We start from the raw sequence: 19,145 nt of genomic DNA, 5'->3' as shown, positions 1-19,145 counted from the left end.
CTCGCCCCAGGGACACAGGCCACCGGGCCAGGAGCCCACGGGGAGGTCACAGAGGTGATGCACGGGGACAAAAAAGTACAGAATTCCCTCCCCCCACCCGCTCCGCCCCCAGCTGTGTTGCATTTTCAAGCCAAAACGCAGCTCCCGGGGTGCCAGCGCCAGGACCCCGACACGGGGCTGGGGGCCATGTGCTGGGGCAGGCACGCAGCCCCCACCACCGATGTCTTAACTGGGGGTACTGGGGGCAGGGAAGGACGGAGCAGCGCTGCCCGGGAGAGCCCGGAGCTGGGCTCAAAACCAAGAGCAGCCCCACGTCCATCACAGCAAGTCCCCCAAGACCCCACCACGTGCCAGGACAACCTGCGCCAGCCCCACCATGCTGGGAAAGGGGCTGGTTCCCGAAACTGGCACAGGGTACCCACATCACCACCACGGAAAGAAAGAGCAGGGAGAAGAGGGGTGTTTGGTTGTGTTGTTCTCGTTATTATTAATACTTCTTTTTTTTTTTCTTTTTTTTTTCTTTTTTTCTTTTTTGGCATTAATACCATCTGTTCACCTGAACTACGGACCTTCTGTCTCTAAAAATCTTTTGGTATCTTCCCATCTGGACGCACACGCACACAAAAGGATAACGAAAAGAAAAGATGAAAGCAGGAGCCCCAGCACCGGCAGGCTCGGCTCGCTGGCCACGGCCGGGTTCAGCTGCCACGGGGTGTCACCGGGGTCGGCTTTGTGACCAGCAGGATGGCCAGCAGTGGCCCACCGCCCGGTACCCCCCGGAGGAGGCTTGGTGGTGGTGGGTGCTGCCTCCCTGCGCCATTGCCCGTCCTCAGAGACGCTCCCCCGGCTTCAGAGGGGGAATCGGGGGCGCAGGGGACCAGGAGCCTTTCCCTGGAGCTGAAGTTGGGCCACTGGCCACCCGGCATGGGCTGGGAGAGGTGTCACCCGCTGCAGCCAACGTGGAGAAGGAAGCGGGGAGCCGTGTCCTCGCTGCCCGGCGCTGGCAGTTGGCTGGGGACGGTCATCGCTGCTGGGTGCCACCAGCCCCGCCACCAGCGGGAACCAGGGGTCTCGGGGAGGGTGGCCAACCCAGGGGGTTTAGCAACCTGCCAGAGGTGACAAGGCAAAGGGGACACAGTCCCACCGACGCGCCAGTCCTCGTCCTTCCCCAGCCACGAGACAACGGTGCAAGCCCGACGTCCAGACCACGGCAGAGGACTCGCCCCCATTTCTGCTGTTTCTTCCCCCAAAGCTGGGTGGAGGCAGCGCGTGGGGAGGGTCCACGGTCCCTCTTAGTGCAAAACCCACTGGGGGACGGAGAGATGATGGTGGGTTCCTGCCATCACCTTCCCTCCCCGGGGCGGTTGCCGGCAGAGGCTCGAGCATCGTGGGGGAAGCAGGGATGGAGGTGCCTTCCCAGCGCCCACCATGCACGGGGAAAGAAGGAGGGACCATTTCGGACAGAAACAACCTACCATCCTCGTTCACCAGTCACTAACCAAGGGAAGAAGGGAGAAAAAAGTCCAGCTCTTGGGTTTTTGCTTCTCGTGTCGCGGGACGTCCCCTGCGGCAGGGGTCGGTCAGTCACCAGGGCCGCGGCGCGGGGCAGTGGGGAGCGGGAGATACGCGCCGTCAGCAACAGGTTGTTGCACCAAGGAAACCCTTTTGCTTTGTGGAAGTGCCTTTAAGAAACAGGTATAACGCCGAAGGTCACCTTGGGGAGGTGGGAGCCGTCACTCGGTCTCCGGCCGGGAAGGTGGGAAGGGTTTGCCCCTCGGTGGGGAGGAGGAAGGGGTCCTTAGGACAAGTCTTCCACCGGCAGCTCCTCCTCCAGGTCCCTGTCGTCTGGAATCGTCACATTCTGGTTGGTGGTGGCCATCAGCGAGACGGGTCTACTGTCGTCCTCTGCCTCGGCGGGTTCCTCCTTCACGTGCACTGGATGGCTGCGGGGAGGGAAGCCTTCAGCCCCGGGGAGCCCGTTCCCGCTGGATGCACCCCCATGAAGCTCTCGGTCCAAACCCCCTCCATCCCTACGCTGCCTGGGGGGACCAGCACCAGGGGAGGCAACGAGCAGCTCCGGGTGCCCAATGTGCCAACGTCCCTTAGCTCCAACCCCTCCAGCAGCTCAGCAACACCCACTGGCACCGTCCCTCGTCCCCTCGCTCCCGGCCAGGCTGACCTGTACTGCTGCGGGGACAGGCGCGGGCTGTTGCTGCCGTTGCTGTTGACCTGCTCCACGGTGCTGCTGACATCGTCGTGGCCCACGTGCAGCATGCCGCCGGCGGAGCTGGTGTTGATCATGGTGGGGCTGTTCAGCAGCGGGAAGCTGCTCTCTGCCAGCGCAGCCTGCAACAGAAAGCGGCCGCCGTTCAAGGCGCGGAGGATGCAAGACCCCGATGGAAAACTGGGCTGTGGAGCAGCGAAGGTTTAGTGCCCCAGGAAGAAATTTTTCACTCTGAGGGTGGTGAGATCTCAGGGGTCTCAGGTTGCCCAGAGAAGCTGTGGCTGCCCCATCCCTGGAGGGGTTCAAGGCCAGGTTGGACGGGGCTTGGAGCAACCTGGGCTGGTGGGAGGTGTCCCTGCCCAGGGCAGGGGGTGGCACTGGCTGGGCTTTCAGGTCCCTCCCAACCCAAACCGTTTTGTGATTCTCTGATTCTATGACCCCCGCCAGGGATGGGACCACCTCCTTACCTGGTAACTTGCATTAAGTGCTCCGTAACCGAGTCCTGAAATCATGTTTTTGACTAAAGTTGGACTCCTGCAGAAAAAGAAAGCACAATGATGCAGGGCTGAGCGCTCCCGGCCCCGGGACCAGGGGGTTTGGCAGCGGGGATGGGCGCGATCGTGACTCCCCGGCTGTGTCCTGCGGGAGAGGAGGACCCACCCTGTCATCTTTGGTGGCCTTCGCTTTTGGTACTCGTGCTCGTCGACGGTCCAGACGGCTCCCTTGACGTTCTCCACGCGCACGAAGCACTTGTGCAGGCTCAGGTTGTGGCGGACGGCGTTCTGCGGGCAGAGCGGGCAGGAGAGCTCAGCCACACGGCCCTCGCCCTGCCCGGACCCCTCCTCTTCCTCCCATCCTCCTCCCCCAGCCCCTGTGGGTCCCCATAGCCCTGGGCTGCCCCAGCCATGGTCATCTGCAGCCAAACGCTCTGCACAGCCCATCAGCACCCAGAGGGTTCAGGAGCCCCCGAGCCGCACGTGGAACACAGCCCTGTTCCGTCAGCCTTGGCCAGATGCCGAGGAAGACGGGGACCGAGCGGGACAAGGGACAAGTGACACCAGCAAGGAGCCTGGAACCGAGCCGCCCTCTCCGCTGCAGCTCGTTCGGCGACGCTCGGCAAAGCCAGCTAATCTTTTCCCTTCTTTTTCTTTTCCCCCCACCCTCCCTTTTCGGTCCTTTCCCTCCCTTTCTTCTTTACATCGACCATCTTTACATTTCTAAATGTAAAATAAAGAGACACACACGTAGGCAGACAGCGCAGCCCCGAGAGATACCAGCTCCCTTGTCCCCTTCCAACTCCCTGCCATTTGCTACTGCCCCTATTTCATTACCAATTTTAATTTGCCTCTAATTAAATCCTGTGTATTTTTCCGACTCACTTGCTAATCCATGAGGGAGGCAGGAGGCTGGAGTGGAATCTCTCCGAGCTATAATTACAAAGGGCCTAATCACGCCGGGGCTCTGCCTTTGAATAAATTTCCTTGCATTAAGGTTCTCAGATTCTCTGCCTTGCAAATGAGAATGACCCCAATTTCAGGAAGTTGGCCTCGGAGGGTTTTTTTTTTATATATTTTTTTTTTTATTTCGAGTCCTGATTCGTGATGAGAGACTAATTCGTTACGCTAAAACATTAACAGCAATTTAAAAGGTCGAACGGGGGCTGTATAAACAAAGGAGCCGGCCAACACAACAAGGCAAAAGGAGACACAAGGACTGATGCCCCCCCCGCGCTGCAAAGTGTTAGAGTTCCCAGAAACTCACCAAATTGCACCATCGCCCCTTTTTCTTTTTAATTTAAGGACAAAAACAAACAAAGCTGGGCTCCTTCCCTCGTTATCCATCCATCCATCCATCCATCCATCCATCCATCCATCCATCCATCCATCCATCCATCCATCCATCCCTCCTTCCCTCCCTCCCTCCCTCCCTCCCTCCCATCCTATCCTCTGGCCACTGCCCTGTGCCCACTGCCCGCCATCCGCCCCAGCGTCCCCGGCCGTGCCATCACACCGGCACACGGGTGACACGGTGGCAGGCAGCGGGGACAGGCTGGCTCCTGCTCCTCCAGCCGTCCGGCAAAGCCAGCCCGGGAGAAGGGGAAACTTTGCAAGCGGCTGTCAGGAGCCTGTTCCTGGGGAAGGAGATTTGAGCACAGTCGATGCTGTTTGGGGGAACTGGGTCACACTGGGAACCTCGGGTGATGCTCGGTGCGGTGCAGAGCCATGTCCCCAGGTCCCAGCCCGGTGCCATCGCCACTGTCACCCAAAGGGATATGCTCCATTTGGGACATGCCCTGCTCCGGGGGACAAGGCATCCCTCATCCTCAGACCCCGTCACCCGAAGAGGAGGGTCGAGCTGCGCCCAGCACTGACACACAGCCATCCCGGGGAGCTGGAAATCCAAGCGGAACCGCAGACACCGCTGTGGTCCCCGGCCAGCAATGGAGCAGGATGAGTCCCTGGCTCTGCCCTTGCAGCATCTGCACAGATACCCCGCTCCCTGCCCGCACCTGGGGGTCTGAAGTCCAGCCGGGGCTGGGTGGGACACTGCCCTTGAACCCCTGTTCCCTGCTGAGCAAACACAGGAATTCCTCCCCTGGCCGGGGCCGGATCCTGCCCCGCGCTCCCCTTCCTCCTTCCTGCGTGCGCCGGGGGCTCCGCGTCCAAACAAAGCCCTGATTAAAGGCAAGAAGCGTGGCAAAGCCGAAACCCTTCCTGCACGTGGAAACGCAGCCCCGGCCCGGCAGCAACCATGTCCCCTGCCCCGGGTGACACCCCCCTGCTTCCAGGCACCGGCGGGTACACGTTTGCTAGGGCAAAAATGGAAATAAAATAAATCCTGGCAGCGGGCAGGCGGTGGATGTGGTTCAGCATCGGCAGAGCCTGGGATGCCCCGTCCCCGGGTGTCGGGCAGGGTCGTGGCCCCAGGACACGGAGGAGGTGCCACACGAGACCCCCCGGCATGGGAATCCTCCCACCCTGTGCCCGGGGAGGCAGGGGGGGGTGTTGTCCCTTCCTCATCCTAACGGGGCTTTTGTATTTCGACAGAGTATTTGTTCAGTGCCAGACTCGGCTGCTCTGTTTGCTTCTCATCTTTGCCTTTTCTAATGATGTTTGCTTTACGCCCCCGGCCCCGCTCCCCGTGCCGTGCCGGGGGTCTCCCCGTGGGCCCCCACGCCGCACCATGGCTCTGCCCCACCGTGGGGATGGGGTACCCACCTCGGCCCCCGCCAGCTCCAGCCCCATCCCGGGGGCAGCTGAGGCCGGAGACGAGGGAGAAGCCACAGCAGAAACAGTGGTTTTCCGAAGAGCGGAAATACACTATTTTTTCCTGCGTATCCCCCTCCTTCAAAAAAAGCCCGACCTTGGGACACTGAAAGCTGGGAAGGGAATTACCCTCCCCCGGCTCTTTTTAATCCCCTGCCATCCCTTTGGGTGGTGGAACAGGAAAAAATAAAGAGCAGCAAAAAGAGAAGGGCTGCCCCTCTCTGGGACATCAACCCTGGGGGAACATGGGGCGCAGGGGAGCCGCAGAGAAAAAAAACCCCAAAATTTTATTCCTTTCAGCTAGCAAAAGGGAAAGAAAAAAGCACTTTCACCTGCCATTATCCCATTCCACAGACAGGGAAACTGAGGCACGGAGCAGGGAAAAGGCTGACCCGGACAGACCCACAGTGGGACACCATTCTGGGAGAGCGATGGCCACGCCGGGCTCTCCCCACCGATGCTCCCCATCACTTCTCACCCTGTCCCCAAAACCGGGGGTGTCCCCACGGGCCTGACGGGAACAGCGGTGGCGGCCAGCGATGCTCCCCGCGGCGTGCGGCGCCGGCTTGCAGTGCTGCACGCGTGCCGTGAGGGGGACTCCAGACTGACGCAGGGCCACGGCCAGCAACCAAAAATGGCCCCGACACTTCTGACTGCTCCTTCCCGCTCCTTCCCGCCACCATCCTCCCCGCTCAGCCCGCGGGGATGCTCGGGACGGGCGATGCCGAAGCCGGGGGCCACCCATAGCGCTCTGGAGCCAAAACACCCGTTATTCACCCAAAGTCTGCTGCGAAGAAGTAAACCCCTGCTGCGGCCAGCTCTGATTTACAGCAGCAACGCACGGGGGCCCCGGGCTCCAGAATAACCGATTCCTGCCTTAACCCTTTCAAAATGCACCATCTCGCTTGCAATCTCACTTATTCTAATTTATTTTTTTAAGTGTTAAGGTTCCCTCTGCCACTTTGCCTCGCGCCGCCCTGGCCAGGAGGAAGCGGTCTCAGTAAATACATGCAGCAGGAAACAATAAATAAATCCATCCTGGTTCGGGGCAATAACTGCTCCTTCTCACAACCGCCCTCTTCCTCCGAGACGCTTTTTCTCAGTTCTCTCAGATTTAGTGATTTCTATATAACCGAGGGGGAAACAGCTCCGGCGCCCATGGGTTGCCCCAAAATTCACACCCGTCAAGCCCAGGCCTGTGAAAAAAGGCTCCTCGGTGCCAAAATCTTTCAATGCCTGCCTGTACAGCGCCGGGCACCGCGTGGGGGGAGCCGATGGGCACAGGGCACCCACCGGTCCCCCCACCACCCCCCCTCCGTCCCCATGGAGCAGTACCCGCGGCCCCGGCCACCGCCCAGCCCCAGCCGCCACGTATCGCAGCCCGGCTGCGGCATCTCCCGCTCGCAGCGTGCCACCCGCCCCCGGGTTATCATTAACCTTATTTGCTATTTCGAGTGTCTGGCTCTTTTCTCTGCCCTTCTCCCGGCGCCGCGGCGGGGGCTCCGCTCCAGCCCCAGCACCGCAGAAAGCCCCGCTTTCTACAGCGCGGCACTTTGCCATATCCTACGGCGCGGACGATGCATCCCCAGAGACCAGGGATGCATTTTGGAGGGGGGAAAATGTGGGATTTATCCATAAAATCACTTCCTGCACCGTCTCAGAGCTGTGCAATGAACTGGTCCTTTACCACAGGTGCCCATATAAGCTGGAGCATCTCCCGCAGCAGGTAGCCCCGGGTGGGATGGGGCGAGCCCTGAGTGGGATGGGGTGAGCCCCGCTGCTCCGAGCAGGGCTGCTCTCACCTTCCAAGTGGCCGTGTTCCTCCGGAAGTAGGCAAACATCCGCGTGAACCAGTTATAGATTTCGTTCAAGGTTAGCTGCCTGTCGGGGGTCTCCAGGATGGCCTGGGAAACCAGAAAGGGGACAAGAGCATCACTCGTGATGCCCCGGCAGGGTGTGACGCCCGTCCCGTGGCGAGGCATGAGGGGGAGAAATGGGGGTTCAGAGAGCACGGGGACTCCCCCAGGGCTGAGAAAGTGGGGAAGAGCATGGCTTTGCTTGCCGTGCCCCACAGGAAGGTCCCAGGGTGCAGGGCTGAACCCCGCGGCACGGGGAGTCACTCACCTGCCGGATGAGTGAGGCATACGTGAAGGGCGGCCGGACGTCCGCGTTTTTGTAAAACTCGTGATTCTGTGCAAGTTCTGGAAAGGGGGGACAAGAAACGGGGAGGCGGGGGATGAAGGGACCCGTTTTGGGACTCGAGGACCGTGCAATGGAGGGTGCCGAGCCCCATCCCGGAGCTCACCTGAAGATATTGGGGTGCAGAACTTCTCCGAGTTTCTCCTGCGGATGGGCCCCACGTTGTGTAAAGTGGAAGAGCTGATGACGGAAGGGCCCTGCCGCAGGGGGGTGATGGGCGCCGTGGCGGAGGTGGGGGGATGAGGTAAGCCATCGGGGAACGTGTCGGAAGTGCTCTTGGAGAGGGTGGCACTGGAGACCAGGTTCAGCTGCGGGGACAGGCGGGAGGGAGGGCGGGTGGTTGGGCACCGGCATGGGGAAGATGGGCTGGGAGAGCCCCCGGCACAACCGGCAGCTCGGCAGGGCTGAGCCGGGTCATGCCGCAAAGCAGGTGATGAAGGGCTTGCAGGGGGGAGACTTGCTGGGCTTGGCAGGGACAAGATGCAACCTTGGGATGGTTGGATCCCACGGGGATGCAACCGTGGGATGGGGATGCAACCATGGCAGAGGATGCACCCACGGGACGGGATGTAACCATGGGATGAGATGCAACCGCAGGACGGGATGCACCCACTACATGTCCAAGCAAGCACGGAGCAGCACAACAGGCTGACACAGGCTGCGTTTCACTCCTGCTTGATCCCTTGCACCAGCACAAGGGACCAGGCTACGCGCACCAGAGCGCGGCCACGGAATGCCTGTCCCAGGGATCTCATCCAGCCGGGCCATGCAGGGCCGTGGTGACCTTACGCAGGGCAGGGAGGGGACGTCAGACAGCAGCGAGGGGAAAGGGGAGGAGAGAGGGTGGCTGCAGGGACGCACAAGGGCAGAAGGGACACGCACGCTTACAGGTTGGCTGAAAGGCTTTGGCTCTGAAGGTCTCATGTGAAGATGGGCCATCATTGCTTGGAGACGCTCGCTCTCCTTTGCCAGCTGTGGGAGGCAAGAAGCAGAAGAGAGATGGTCAGGCAGTGCCGGCAGTCACCCACGGAGATGCCCATGGCCCGGAGGAGCTGCCCACCCAGCCCCGAGCCCTGCCTGGGGGCACACAGCATCCTCCAGTGTCCCCACAGGAGCCGCCTCCTGCCTGACGCCGAGCCCTCCTGAGAGCCCCAGTGGGACCGTGGCTCCGCGGGGGGCTGTGGCGCCCATCACGGGGGGGACTGGGGACCGCTCCGGCTCCACGTGTGCAGCCAGATGAAAAATCTATGGTGAAACAGTCATTTCAAGTGTCCCGGCCACCCACCAGCTCTCGCTCTCCTTCCCGGGCGCTCCAGTCCCCGTGCCCCGGTGCCAGACGTCCCCGTCCCCTTCACCCTCCTCCAGCCTCTGCTGCCTCCCGCTCACCAGCAGCTCCCTGTCCATCCACCCATCCCTCTGTCCGTCCGTCCATCCATCTGGCCGCACAACATCGCTTTAATTGCGCGCTCCTGCCTGTTTACTCCCCGGAGTGCGGAGAAGGGTGAAATATTCACTCTGGCACCAGGAGAGATTTTGAGCCTGGCGGAGGCGATGGGATCTGACACCCGCTCTCTTCCCGTCACCTTCCCTTTCCACCGCGACCCCTCAAGCTCAGGGCTCGGCCACATCCCCGTGTGCTGCCGGCTCTCCGCCAGCCAAGCCCCCTCCCCTGGCAGGCGCCGGACCCGGGAGCCGGGTGAGGAAGGAGTTAAAGGCAGGAGCCGGAGCGGAGTTTGCTGCAAGTTTGGAGCAGCTCGGATGCTTTCGCGCTGTCGTGGTGCTCATTAGAGCTGACAGGTCTCCCCTCGTGATGCAGACGCTCTCCGCCGGCACAGCGGGAGCTCCGCGCTGAAAACTTTATAATTGGTAGCTCCGGTGGCAGGTTCTCCTCTGCACACGCAGCTTTCTGCTCGCCCTTCAGATTTTTTTTTTTTCCCCCCTTCCTTTCCCTCCCCTCTTTAAGCCCCAGTAATTGCTTTCAACCTCTCGCTTTAGCGAGGGCTGGGGAGCAGGATGCGATCGCTCGGCTTCGCCCGGGCAGCTTGGCAGCCTCCCCTCCCGGGGAGGTTTTGCTGTGCCCCCCCGCCCCAACCCTGCAGCCCCCGTTATTGTAACTCCGGGCGCAGGCTCCCAAGGCTGCCGCACATCACGGCTGGTGTCCCCGGTGACGATCCCCACTGCCACGCACGGCGATGGGCACAAACCCCTCTGAGCTGCTGCCAGACCCTGGCCCAACAGCCGGGCACCGTCACGCCATGGGGGGGTCTCGGTGAGCGACCCTCTGACACCCCGGCCCTGTCCCGCTTTCCTCCTCAACCGCTTTCAAGTCCCAAGATGAAAACTCTCTGTTTCCTCCCATTTTCCCCCCTCCCTTCTCTATTAACCGAATTACGCACGGCACGTCGGGGAGTCGGGAGATGCTGGGAAAGGCGCTATTTAAAGAACAGGCGTTCCAAAAATAGCAACCCAAAGTCGGGCTCCGAAGACCATGCTCAGTCACCAAAATAAGTGGCCTGATTTCTAAAGAGCCCAGCAGCCCCGTGGCTCTCGCTGTGGCGGCATGGCTGGGCTGGGGCACGGCTCACGTCCCGCCTGTGGGCACGCACCCCCCCAGGCGCCACGTGCCTTCCCGGTGTGTGACATCTCCTTGTACCCACAGGGACACTTGGGGCAGGAGAAATGGCTTGTCCTTTCCTCCAGCCCCACCATAATCATGCAGGGATGCTGGTATTGAAGGGGCAACCAGTTTGAGGGTCTCCGAGGTCTTGAGCCCAGCCAGGGGCAGCACCTCTATGAGGGAAGGATGCTTAAAATGAGCCCCCCGTGGCACTGGGGTGGCCAGTTACCTCGCTGGTGGCCCCCAACCTCGCTACCCCCACCCTGCAGAGAGCAGCCAAGTCACAACGTGCAGATTTGGGAAGGAGATGGTTTTTCAACCGTGCGGCCTCCGAGGCTGGGGCGGTACCCACCTGTATTTCCAGCTGCTGTACCACTTGCATCTGGACTCGACACTGGGCCGTGCTTCGGTCGTCAAGTGCATGTTCTGTATTGAGGTGTCTGGGGAGAAGAACACGGGGGTTGATGCCTGGACGTGCCCAAAATGTGCTCCCTCCACCAGGGCCACACCTGGGATCAGCCCCGACCTGCAAACTGCCTGTGCTGCAGCAACGCTCGGAGATGCCGGTGCTGGGGATGCTCCGGGGCTGCTGCCCAAAGCGTGACGAGCAGAGGGGAAACTGAGGCACGAAGGCAGCCAAGCAAACTGGGCTGTTCCTCCTCCCCTAGAACAGGCTGGAGGGCGGCCATAGGCCACCAGCCCTGCCCAGGGCAGCCCCGCGGTGTTTAGGAGCAGCCGCTGGTTGACGGAAAGTCCTTGCGAAGGGCTGCTGGCAGGAGGCGCCCAGGAGGACCTGAGGAGCAGGTTTCCAGGACAAAGGCGGTATTATGGAAGTTTACTTACACCCTCTAAGGAAACCCCCGAAGGCAGGAGGTGACATTTCCAGGGTGCTCCTCATCCTACCGCTTTCCTGCCTTGTGTTTATAAGGCACTTCATGTTTATAAAGCACAAGGACCTTCGGTCCTCGCCGCCCTCCCTCATTCTCGGGGAGGGGAAGGGCTCCCAGCAGAGGCGAGCAGCGGGTGACGGGGACACCATTGGCGGCAGAGCCAGGGACATCCCAGCATCACCTTTTGGGGGTCCTCGTCCCCAGACCCAGCAAAGCAGCAGCCCGGGGACGCACCCAGCCCTGAAGATGCCACATGGCCAGTGCACATCCTTGCTGGGGTGGGTGCAAACCCCAGGGGGGTCCTCACCGGGGGAGTGGGACAGCTCAGAGGGGGGATGCCGGGCAGCGGGGCAAACTGCACCAGGGCCACCCCGGGAACACCCCAAAAGGTGGCATCCGATGCTGGGAAACACAGAGGTGTCCCAGGGCTGTGGGCCAATGCTCTCCAGGACCAAGAGTGAGATATTTCTGCTGGGACATCCCAGGAAAAGGTGCCTGAGGAGCACCTACCCTCCGTGCAGATGTGGAAGACAGCGGGAGTCTCACCCGGCTGTTTGTGAGAGACTTCCAGCCCCAACTTGCAAAAACAAGTTAGGTAACTGGGACCAGCTGCCAAGCCGTATGCGAGCAAACTCCGCCGGTGTCCCAGCCCCGCTCCGCAGGGCTGTGGCTGGACCGACGGCCGGAACCGGCCGTTTCTCCCGGGAAAAAGCTATGGAGAGTCTAGGCTGTGCTGAGCAGGAACGGAGACGTCTCCCACTGACCCTCACAGGCTTCAATAAATCACTGCTCAAAGCACGCGTGGCCCCTTGGCAGCCCAGCGCTGAGGCTTCCGAGCTGCTCCGTGGAGGCGATGCTCCGAGAGGGCTCAAAGCCGGTGCCTGAACTCAAAGGAAGGTCCACGCTGCAGCTGGGCTCAGCCTTTGGGAGCGGGAAGTTTTTCATCTGTCCCACAGCCCGACACGTGCTCACATTGGCAGAGAGGGGACAGAAAGACTTCACTAGTGCTGCCGCGGAGGCTGCCTTCCCCTCGGGAAGGTTGCTCCTGGAAGAACTAGGTGTGCTTAGGGGGAGCAGGCAGGTGGGATACAGGGATCCTCCAGCCCCAGCTGGAACCCAGCCCCAGCCATCCCCTGCCAACCCCAATTCCAGCTTCCAAACCGGAGCTTGCTCATCATGTAAACACGCCTGGAGAGGCGGGAGGAGATGCCTTATCTAGGTTCACCCTGTGAGTCAGAGGAAGGAGAACGCAGGAGCCTGACTCACTCACTCAGTCCCCACCAGGCAACGCTCCCCCGGCCTCCCCGGGCTGCCCTCGCACCCCCTCATCCTCCTCTGCAAGGCCTCTGCCCAGCTCCTTCCCCGGGAACGAGGAGGCCAGTGCGGTCTGAGGGATGCTCCCACCGCAGCTGGCCCCGAGTGCGTGGCAGCGGATGGGATCGGTTTGTAAAAATCCCCAAAATCTTGCTGATGGAGAGCGAAACGCGCCGGTGCGTCTCGGCCGCCGCATCGAGCAGACAGCCGGAGAGGCGGGGGAGGAAGGAGCAAGCAAGCCCGTCAGTTCCTTCTGATGTCTTTGCTAAAAATCCCGGCTACAAAGAGATCTAATTGCAAATGAACTAATTAAGTAAACCTCTGACGAAGCGTGAAAACAATTTGTTTGACCCTGACGCTAGCAGAGGGCTCTTCGACAGCGGAGTTAATCAGTCAGCGCCGGAGCCCACAAGCGGTGTCAGCGGGCTGCCGCGCCGCCATCTGCTTCCTCCCCTCCTCTCGCCCCCCAGGAGGGGACCCCAAACTCCCCTCGCCTCCTGCCCGCTGCAGTGGGTCTCTTCTCCTCTTGCAGCAATCTCTGGTGCTTTCTCCTTTTGCATGGACAAACCCCCCCACCCAGCTCTGGGCAGACAGACTTTGGGGTGTCCGAACCCATTTCCAGGGTCTCCCCCTCCGCCAGCCCCCCATGCTGTCCTGGCTCTCCCCTCCTCCGGCAAAACCTCCCCCAAAAAAGGGGAGCACTTACTTGACAAACTGTCCCAAGTCCTCACAGAGGGTTTCGCAGCCAGGCCACTTGCACTCTCCGTGGCCGTAGAGCGGGTGGGAGCTGGGGGTCTCTTCATGGGAAGAGCTGCAGGAGATGGGAAGGGACGGTCAGATGGGCAGCCGTGATGCTCCAGCATTCCCGTGCACGGGGCCAGTCCCGTCCCCAGCTCAGGGACCCATGGGAGACGCCGCAGCGATGGCTCCCTGCCCTCCACAGGCACAGCGGAACAGCGATAGGGCTTGTTTATGGGGTGGGCAGAACCCCTCCAGCCCTCCCAACCCTGCTGCCAGCTCCATGGGTGACAAATCCCAGCCCCTTCCACCTCTCCCGGGATAAAAACACCAAGTGCCAGGGCCCGACCCGGCTCTACCTGTCCCTTCTCGGCGTGTGCATGGTGCTCTGTCCATTGGGCAGAGGGTGATGGGAAATGGGAGGCGAGACCTTGGCGGCCGAAAACGAGGTAGAGTTGGAGGTGTTGGTGGTGAGGTCGAGACCTTCTTGCTTAATGCTGTCCTCAACGGGCTGGGCGGCTGTGACCTCCTTCCAGAGCTGCTGGAGGTCCGAGGGGCACACAGCTACGGCGCGGGGAGAAAAGCGCCTGCCGTCAGCGGGGAGAAGGAGCAGCACCCACTGGCACCCAGCCAGCAGGGATGGCTCCGGACCCCGTGGCTCCCTCCCTGCCCGGCCGGCGCAGCTCGGCTCCGCGAAGCTCAGGCACCGGGGAATCGTCACCTGAAGCTGGGCACAGCCCTCTGTGCCGGCAGATGGGGAGGAGAAGCTGCACGGCCCCACTGGGAACCCCCAAAACAAGCCATCTGCAGCACCTGGAGAGCCCCAGAGGGGACGAGACCCTCAGCTCTCCCCAACCCTGGCATCTCCATGCAAGAAGCAGCTGGGGGCCCAATCCTGCACACAACCCAGCTCAAACTCTCCCAGGCTACTCCAGATATCAGTGCAATCCAGCCCCAAACTTTAGATGGAGACGCATTTGGAAAATCAATGCTCCAGCCCCCTCCCCTCACCCGGAGCAGGGAGATGCTGCAGCCGTGGGGGATCCCCCCGATGCACCCCCCGACCCCGGGCAGGGGTCCTTACCTTGGGGCAGGGTCTGGAGGGGCACGGTGCCCTGTCCTGGCGGGAGGCTGACCAGCCCCTGGCGCTGCAGGTTTAACAGGTGCTGCTGCTGGAGCTGCTGCATCTGCAGGAGCTGCTGCTGGAAGGCCAGCTGCTTGTTCCCTAACGGCTGCCGGGAGACAAAAGGGAGAAATCAAAGCGCGTTATTTCCAGCCTTGCAGCAGAAGCCTCGCAGGGGAGGCAGAGACCCGGCGGCGGCGGCGGCGAGGGAAGCCCATGGCGGTGGCACCGCGGCCGCGCGTGTCTCCGTCCTGCTGCCCAGCCGCTGTGCCGGCTCGGAGGCTTTGATCTATGGGAAGAGGAGGGGGAAAAAAGGAAAGGGGAAGGGAAAAAAATAAAGCGCTGGAAAGAGAAGGAGAGAGCAGACCTGGGGGCTCGCTCAGAGCAGGGACCCAGCTCTGCCTGCACGATGGGTGAACCCGAGCCACGGGGTCCCACGTGGGGAGGCTCATCCGCAGGGCGAGCTCCCACGGGCACCGAGCATCACCCAGCACCCGAAAGGCATCCTGAGACTGCCCAGATCCCTAACACCCTCCTTTAAGTGAGGAAACTGTCTGTATTTACCAAAAATGACCATTATGAACTCCTTCTTCGTGGGGGGCAGAAAACAACCACCCGCAGGGGAGCAGGCGCCCAGCGCTCCCAGTCCCCGGGCACCAGCACCGGTGCCCCCACCCTGGCTACGAGCACCCCCCGGGTAGGCGACTCTCCCACCCGTCCCCAGGAGCCGGCCACGCTCTGACCGGCGTAGCCGGCCCTAAACTAGTTAGGCAGGATGCGTCCCCGGGGAGGCACCAAGAAATCCATGAGAATTAACTGAAGGGGAGAGAATTCAATTAGGGACGGGGACAGGCAGCTGCTAATCCGAGCCGGCCACGAGAGGGGAGCTGCCCCGGGCCTGCCCGGCCTCATTAGCGGGGCAGGCGTCTCCGTAACCCCTTGAACCCCCCTGTTTGCCCAGACGTTGTTTGCGGGTTGCGAGGAGCCGGGCTGGCAGGCAGCGCGAGCCGGCTGTGCCGACCAGCCCCAGCAGCTGCCCAGCCCCGCCACGGCAGCTCCGTTATCCGGGAAAAGTGCCGGGACCCCCCTCGGCACAGCAAGCCCCCGCCTCGGCGGAGCACCCCGGCCAAGCCCGTGCTTCCACCCGATCCCACTGCGCTCCTGAGTGGGGGCCGTTGCTTGGGCCAAAAAGGAGTATTTTCATGCCCACGTTCTTTCTGATGTGCGCAAGAGCTTTGCAATAGGAAATGACCTTTTTTTTTTAATCTTCTGGATGGGTCTGGGCATGGCGGGGGTTCGGGGCATCCCAGGGACCTGGCGCACCCCCACCTCGCTCTCTCAATGATCCCCGAGGCTGCATCTCCCTCTCTGCTCAACAGGGACCAGCAAACAAACCCTCCGAGGCAAACCCAGTTCCCAGCTTAGTTCGGGTTCAGTACGTGCTGCTGCACCCGAGGCGGCCCCCCGGGTCCCCGGGAGACAGGCCGTCCCCTGCAGATGCTGCTGATGCTCGGCCGTGGCTGTGAAACAGGGCAAGGACGGGTCCAGGCACAGCCCTGCAAAATCCCCATGGTCTGCAACGCGACGCTGGACTGCGAGTCCTGTCTAGAGTTTAAACCTGGTTTCTCAGCCTCAGAGGGATGTGCGAACCCCCCCCAACCTCTTGGCCACAGCAGAATTGTCCCCCCGGAGTCAGGTCCGGATCCCCTCTGGCTTTGTCTGGCTCCTGCACTTCTGACACTTGAGGATAAAGGCGTAAATCAACCCCATTTCTGCTCAGCCAAGAGAAAACCCCTCGCTCCTCAGCCAGCCACTGAGCCAGCAGGGCTTCAGGCCACGGGACCCGAGTGGTCAGTGGCCCTGTAGGACCGTGATGAGGAGAAACGGCAGGACCAGGCTGCGTGCCCGAGGGCCTTAAGAGAGGCAGCGCTGTCCTCCATGGTGTCCCTGTCCCCTTCGACCAAGCTCTGCCACCACGTGGGATGGACACGTGTCCTCGCCTTGGTTAGAAACTGGAACCAGGACGGGATGGGATGGGATGGGATGGGATGGGATGGGATGGGATGGGCTTCTCCTCCTCTTCCGAGCTCCACCACAGCCCTCCCCGGCGGCCCTGGGGCAAGCCTGGGCTCCGCACAAACACAACCTCATTCCCTGCACTTCCAGGCTACGGAGCAGGAGGAAATTGGGAGCGGATGAAGTCATGAAGATCCCGGGGGCACAACGCCTGCGCCTCGTAGCCTGGCTGGGCTTTCCCGACCCGGCCTCCCCGGAGCTACGGCCGGCAGAGACAGACCCCCCCGAGCCCCCAGGACCCTGACTCATGCGTGGTTCTGGCAGGGATGATGCCGTCCAGGAAGCACCTTCATGTGCTTCAAATCCACGTGAGCATCCTTCCAGCTCCACCAGACCAGGAAGACAGGGACCAGCCCCGGGAATACGAGTCCCGGTCCCTGGCGGACACGCAGCCGTCCCGGGTGAGTCAAACCAAGGACCACTTCTCTCCGGGGAAGCCCATCTGCCAGCCCCTAGAGAGCAACCGCTGCGCAGCGGAGCCAACAAACTGCACGGGCTCAAAACCACCGAGAGCGATGGGTGAAGAGGAGCACCCACATGCGGACCTACCCAACGGCACGCGGGGGCTCCGAGTCCAGAGTCTGCTCTGGAGAAGGCAGGGCGGCGAGAGCCTGAATTTCAGCCCCAACCTTATTGAAAATCTCTCTCCCCGGCCATCACCCCACCAGCTTCGCTCACCTCCTCTCCCCTCGGCAACCCCCAGCCCGGCAAACACCAACTGAATCCCTCCCAGAGGGGACCCACTGGTGCCAGCTGGAGGAGCTGGCTCCCTTTTAGGGTCAGATCCTGCATTTGGTCCCCGTGACCCCCCCAGTCCCGTCTCCCATCCCAGCGCGGGGGCTCGGGGTCCGGAGCTTCGCCTGCGCTGGGCGTACATTAGACGCAGCTGACTGGGTGCAGCTACCGGGGTAAGAGCCGCCGTCACTTTGATTTATGAGCACATCAGGAGGAGTTTCGGCGTGACACGCGGGACTGACAGGAGCAGTTCATTAAGCTGACACTGAGGTTAGGCGGCAGGCAGCCCCCACCGCCGCCCCCCTCCCCTGCCCCACTGGACTCGGGAGAGGGACAACCCCCACCGGCAGCTTTGGGGGCACACGGAGACCCTCTGGCTTCATCCCCGGGGGATATCGGGATTGCTTGGAGAGGCAAAGCGGCTGGGGGAAAGTGCGGGATGGCAAACACTGGCTTTGCTGCCGCTTGGCACGAGGGCGAGGGGCTGCCGGAGCCGTCCCAGCCCTGCACCGCAGCCCCTGGCTCCCCCCCGTCCCCAGGATGCTGCTGGGGGCTGAGGGTTCACCCCTGCACCTGAAACAGGCTGGGATGTGGGATGTGCTGCAGCTCAGCCCCATCCCAGCAGGACACATGGATACACGGATCAGCCGCCTCGCTCGCCCCTTCCTTGCACCCCCCCGCCACGGTGCGGCTTCTCGCAGACGCCGAGCACCGCCCCCCCACCCCGCATCCTCTGGGACAGGATGCTGCCGACAGGCGCTTCCGACACGTTTCCATCCTCCGCGCTCCCTCTTTTCCTGCTCTCCCCATCCCCGCGCCCGCCGGGGGACCTCCAGCCGCGCCGCTCCTCCTGGGGAGATCTGAGCTGCTCCTCCATGAGACGCTGCTGCCTGCTCCCGGCACAGCGGTGGCGGCACAAAGCCGTTCCCACCTGCTGATCCCCCTCCGCGCTCGCAGACGAGCCGCTGCCTTACAATTACACCCAGGCAAGTCCTTGAAATCAAGCAGAGGGAAAGCAGAAGGCGCTCGGTTTACAAACCTTGCAGCGGGGCCGTAATTAAATACCGCCGTGGATTTCCGTGAAGGAGGCGATGCCGGCCAAGAGCGGCTCTGCGGCGGCATCCCAGACATGCCAGCTATTCCCCGTGCTGTCGGGGGGAAGCGACGGCATCGCCGTGCCCAGCAGGCAAGCACTGCTGCCGAAAACACGGGCTTGATTAATAGCAGCTGCCCAAATTCACAGGGTGAAGCCGACCCCAAAAAGCCTGGCCAGGGGTTTTGGGGAGGGGAAACGCCGTGGCACCCCCTCGCAGGGACGCTCTCGCGGTTTTTCCCGGCCATGGGTTGACGATGCTGCCGGGAGCTGGACATGCACCCGCTTTGGCAGCATCTAATGCCTCTGCCCCCCCACTGACCACTCAGACTTTCTTAGCGGATAAATTTCTCATCTCCTCTGTACCATTTAATTAAAAGTTAGCATGCGCTTTTTAAACCAGGAGCCCGCTAAGCAAGCCCTTTGTTAGAGCTTAATTACATCCCCGTTCGTTGCTGCAATATAACATCGCCACAGCCAAGAGGAAAGTCCTTGAGGAAGCTCAGATTTATGCCTCCCCTGTTCCTGGAGCGCGAGCAGCTACTCCAGCTCCTGGAGATGGCTCCGATAAAGCCTGACCCCGCACGCGCTGCGTAAATACGCCAACATCTTGCAATGAAAGCCCGGGTCAAAGTCTATTGAAGGCTCGAGTGGGTGCTGGTCCGACCCCGAGCCGCTCAAGCCGCCTTATTCCCCCCAACGCCAGTGAGTTCTTTGCCGTCGAGCCCCCGCCGCCGTCACCCCAGTGCACAGCCTGGGCTTAAACGCTTTCTTCCTCAAAAGAAAGCTGAATTTTGAAGTGCTGAGAGTGGATGAGTGGAAATGAGTGCGCTGGGTTTCAGGAGGGGCGATGGCAATGACCAGCCCCAG

The 19,145-nt window shown here is 61.7% G+C and overlaps 1 protein-coding gene across 7 annotated transcripts in view; it reads right to left on the bottom strand.

The window, feature by feature from the left end:
• Positions 1-1,781: 1,781 nt before the first annotated feature.
• The window catches only part of FOXP4 (forkhead box P4), a 63,689-nt gene continuing 46,325 nt past the window's right edge, over positions 1,782-19,145 (bottom strand). For 5 of the 7 annotated variants that reach the window (XM_063356653.1, XM_063356648.1, XM_063356649.1 and 2 more), the window contains exons 6-17: positions 14,333-14,480; positions 13,608-13,812; positions 13,217-13,321; positions 10,659-10,746; positions 8,572-8,661; positions 7,796-7,997; positions 7,615-7,691; positions 7,293-7,394; positions 2,885-3,006; positions 2,692-2,758; positions 2,180-2,346; positions 1,782-1,943 (exon numbers count right to left, since the gene is read on the bottom strand). In XM_063356653.1, the coding sequence (XP_063212723.1) occupies positions 1,799-1,943; positions 2,180-2,346; positions 2,692-2,758; positions 2,885-3,006; positions 7,293-7,394; positions 7,615-7,691; positions 7,796-7,997; positions 8,572-8,661; positions 10,659-10,746; positions 13,217-13,321; positions 13,608-13,812; positions 14,333-14,480 (1,518 nt within the window). In that variant the 3' untranslated portion in view covers positions 1,782-1,798. The remainder of the gene's footprint in view (positions 1,944-2,179; positions 2,347-2,691; positions 2,759-2,884; positions 3,007-7,292; positions 7,395-7,614; positions 7,692-7,795; positions 7,998-8,571; positions 8,662-10,658; positions 10,747-13,216; positions 13,322-13,607; positions 13,813-14,332; positions 14,481-19,145) is intronic. The other 2 variants (XM_063356652.1, XM_063356654.1) reach the window with 1 other exon arrangement.

Source organism: Chroicocephalus ridibundus, chromosome 20, assembly GCF_963924245.1.
Source record: "Chroicocephalus ridibundus chromosome 20, bChrRid1.1, whole genome shotgun sequence".
Classification (NCBI taxonomy): Eukaryota; Metazoa; Chordata; class Aves; order Charadriiformes; family Laridae; genus Chroicocephalus; species Chroicocephalus ridibundus.
The sequence above is the reverse complement of the archived record's forward strand: the minus strand, read 5'-3'. Positions and strand labels throughout refer to the sequence as shown.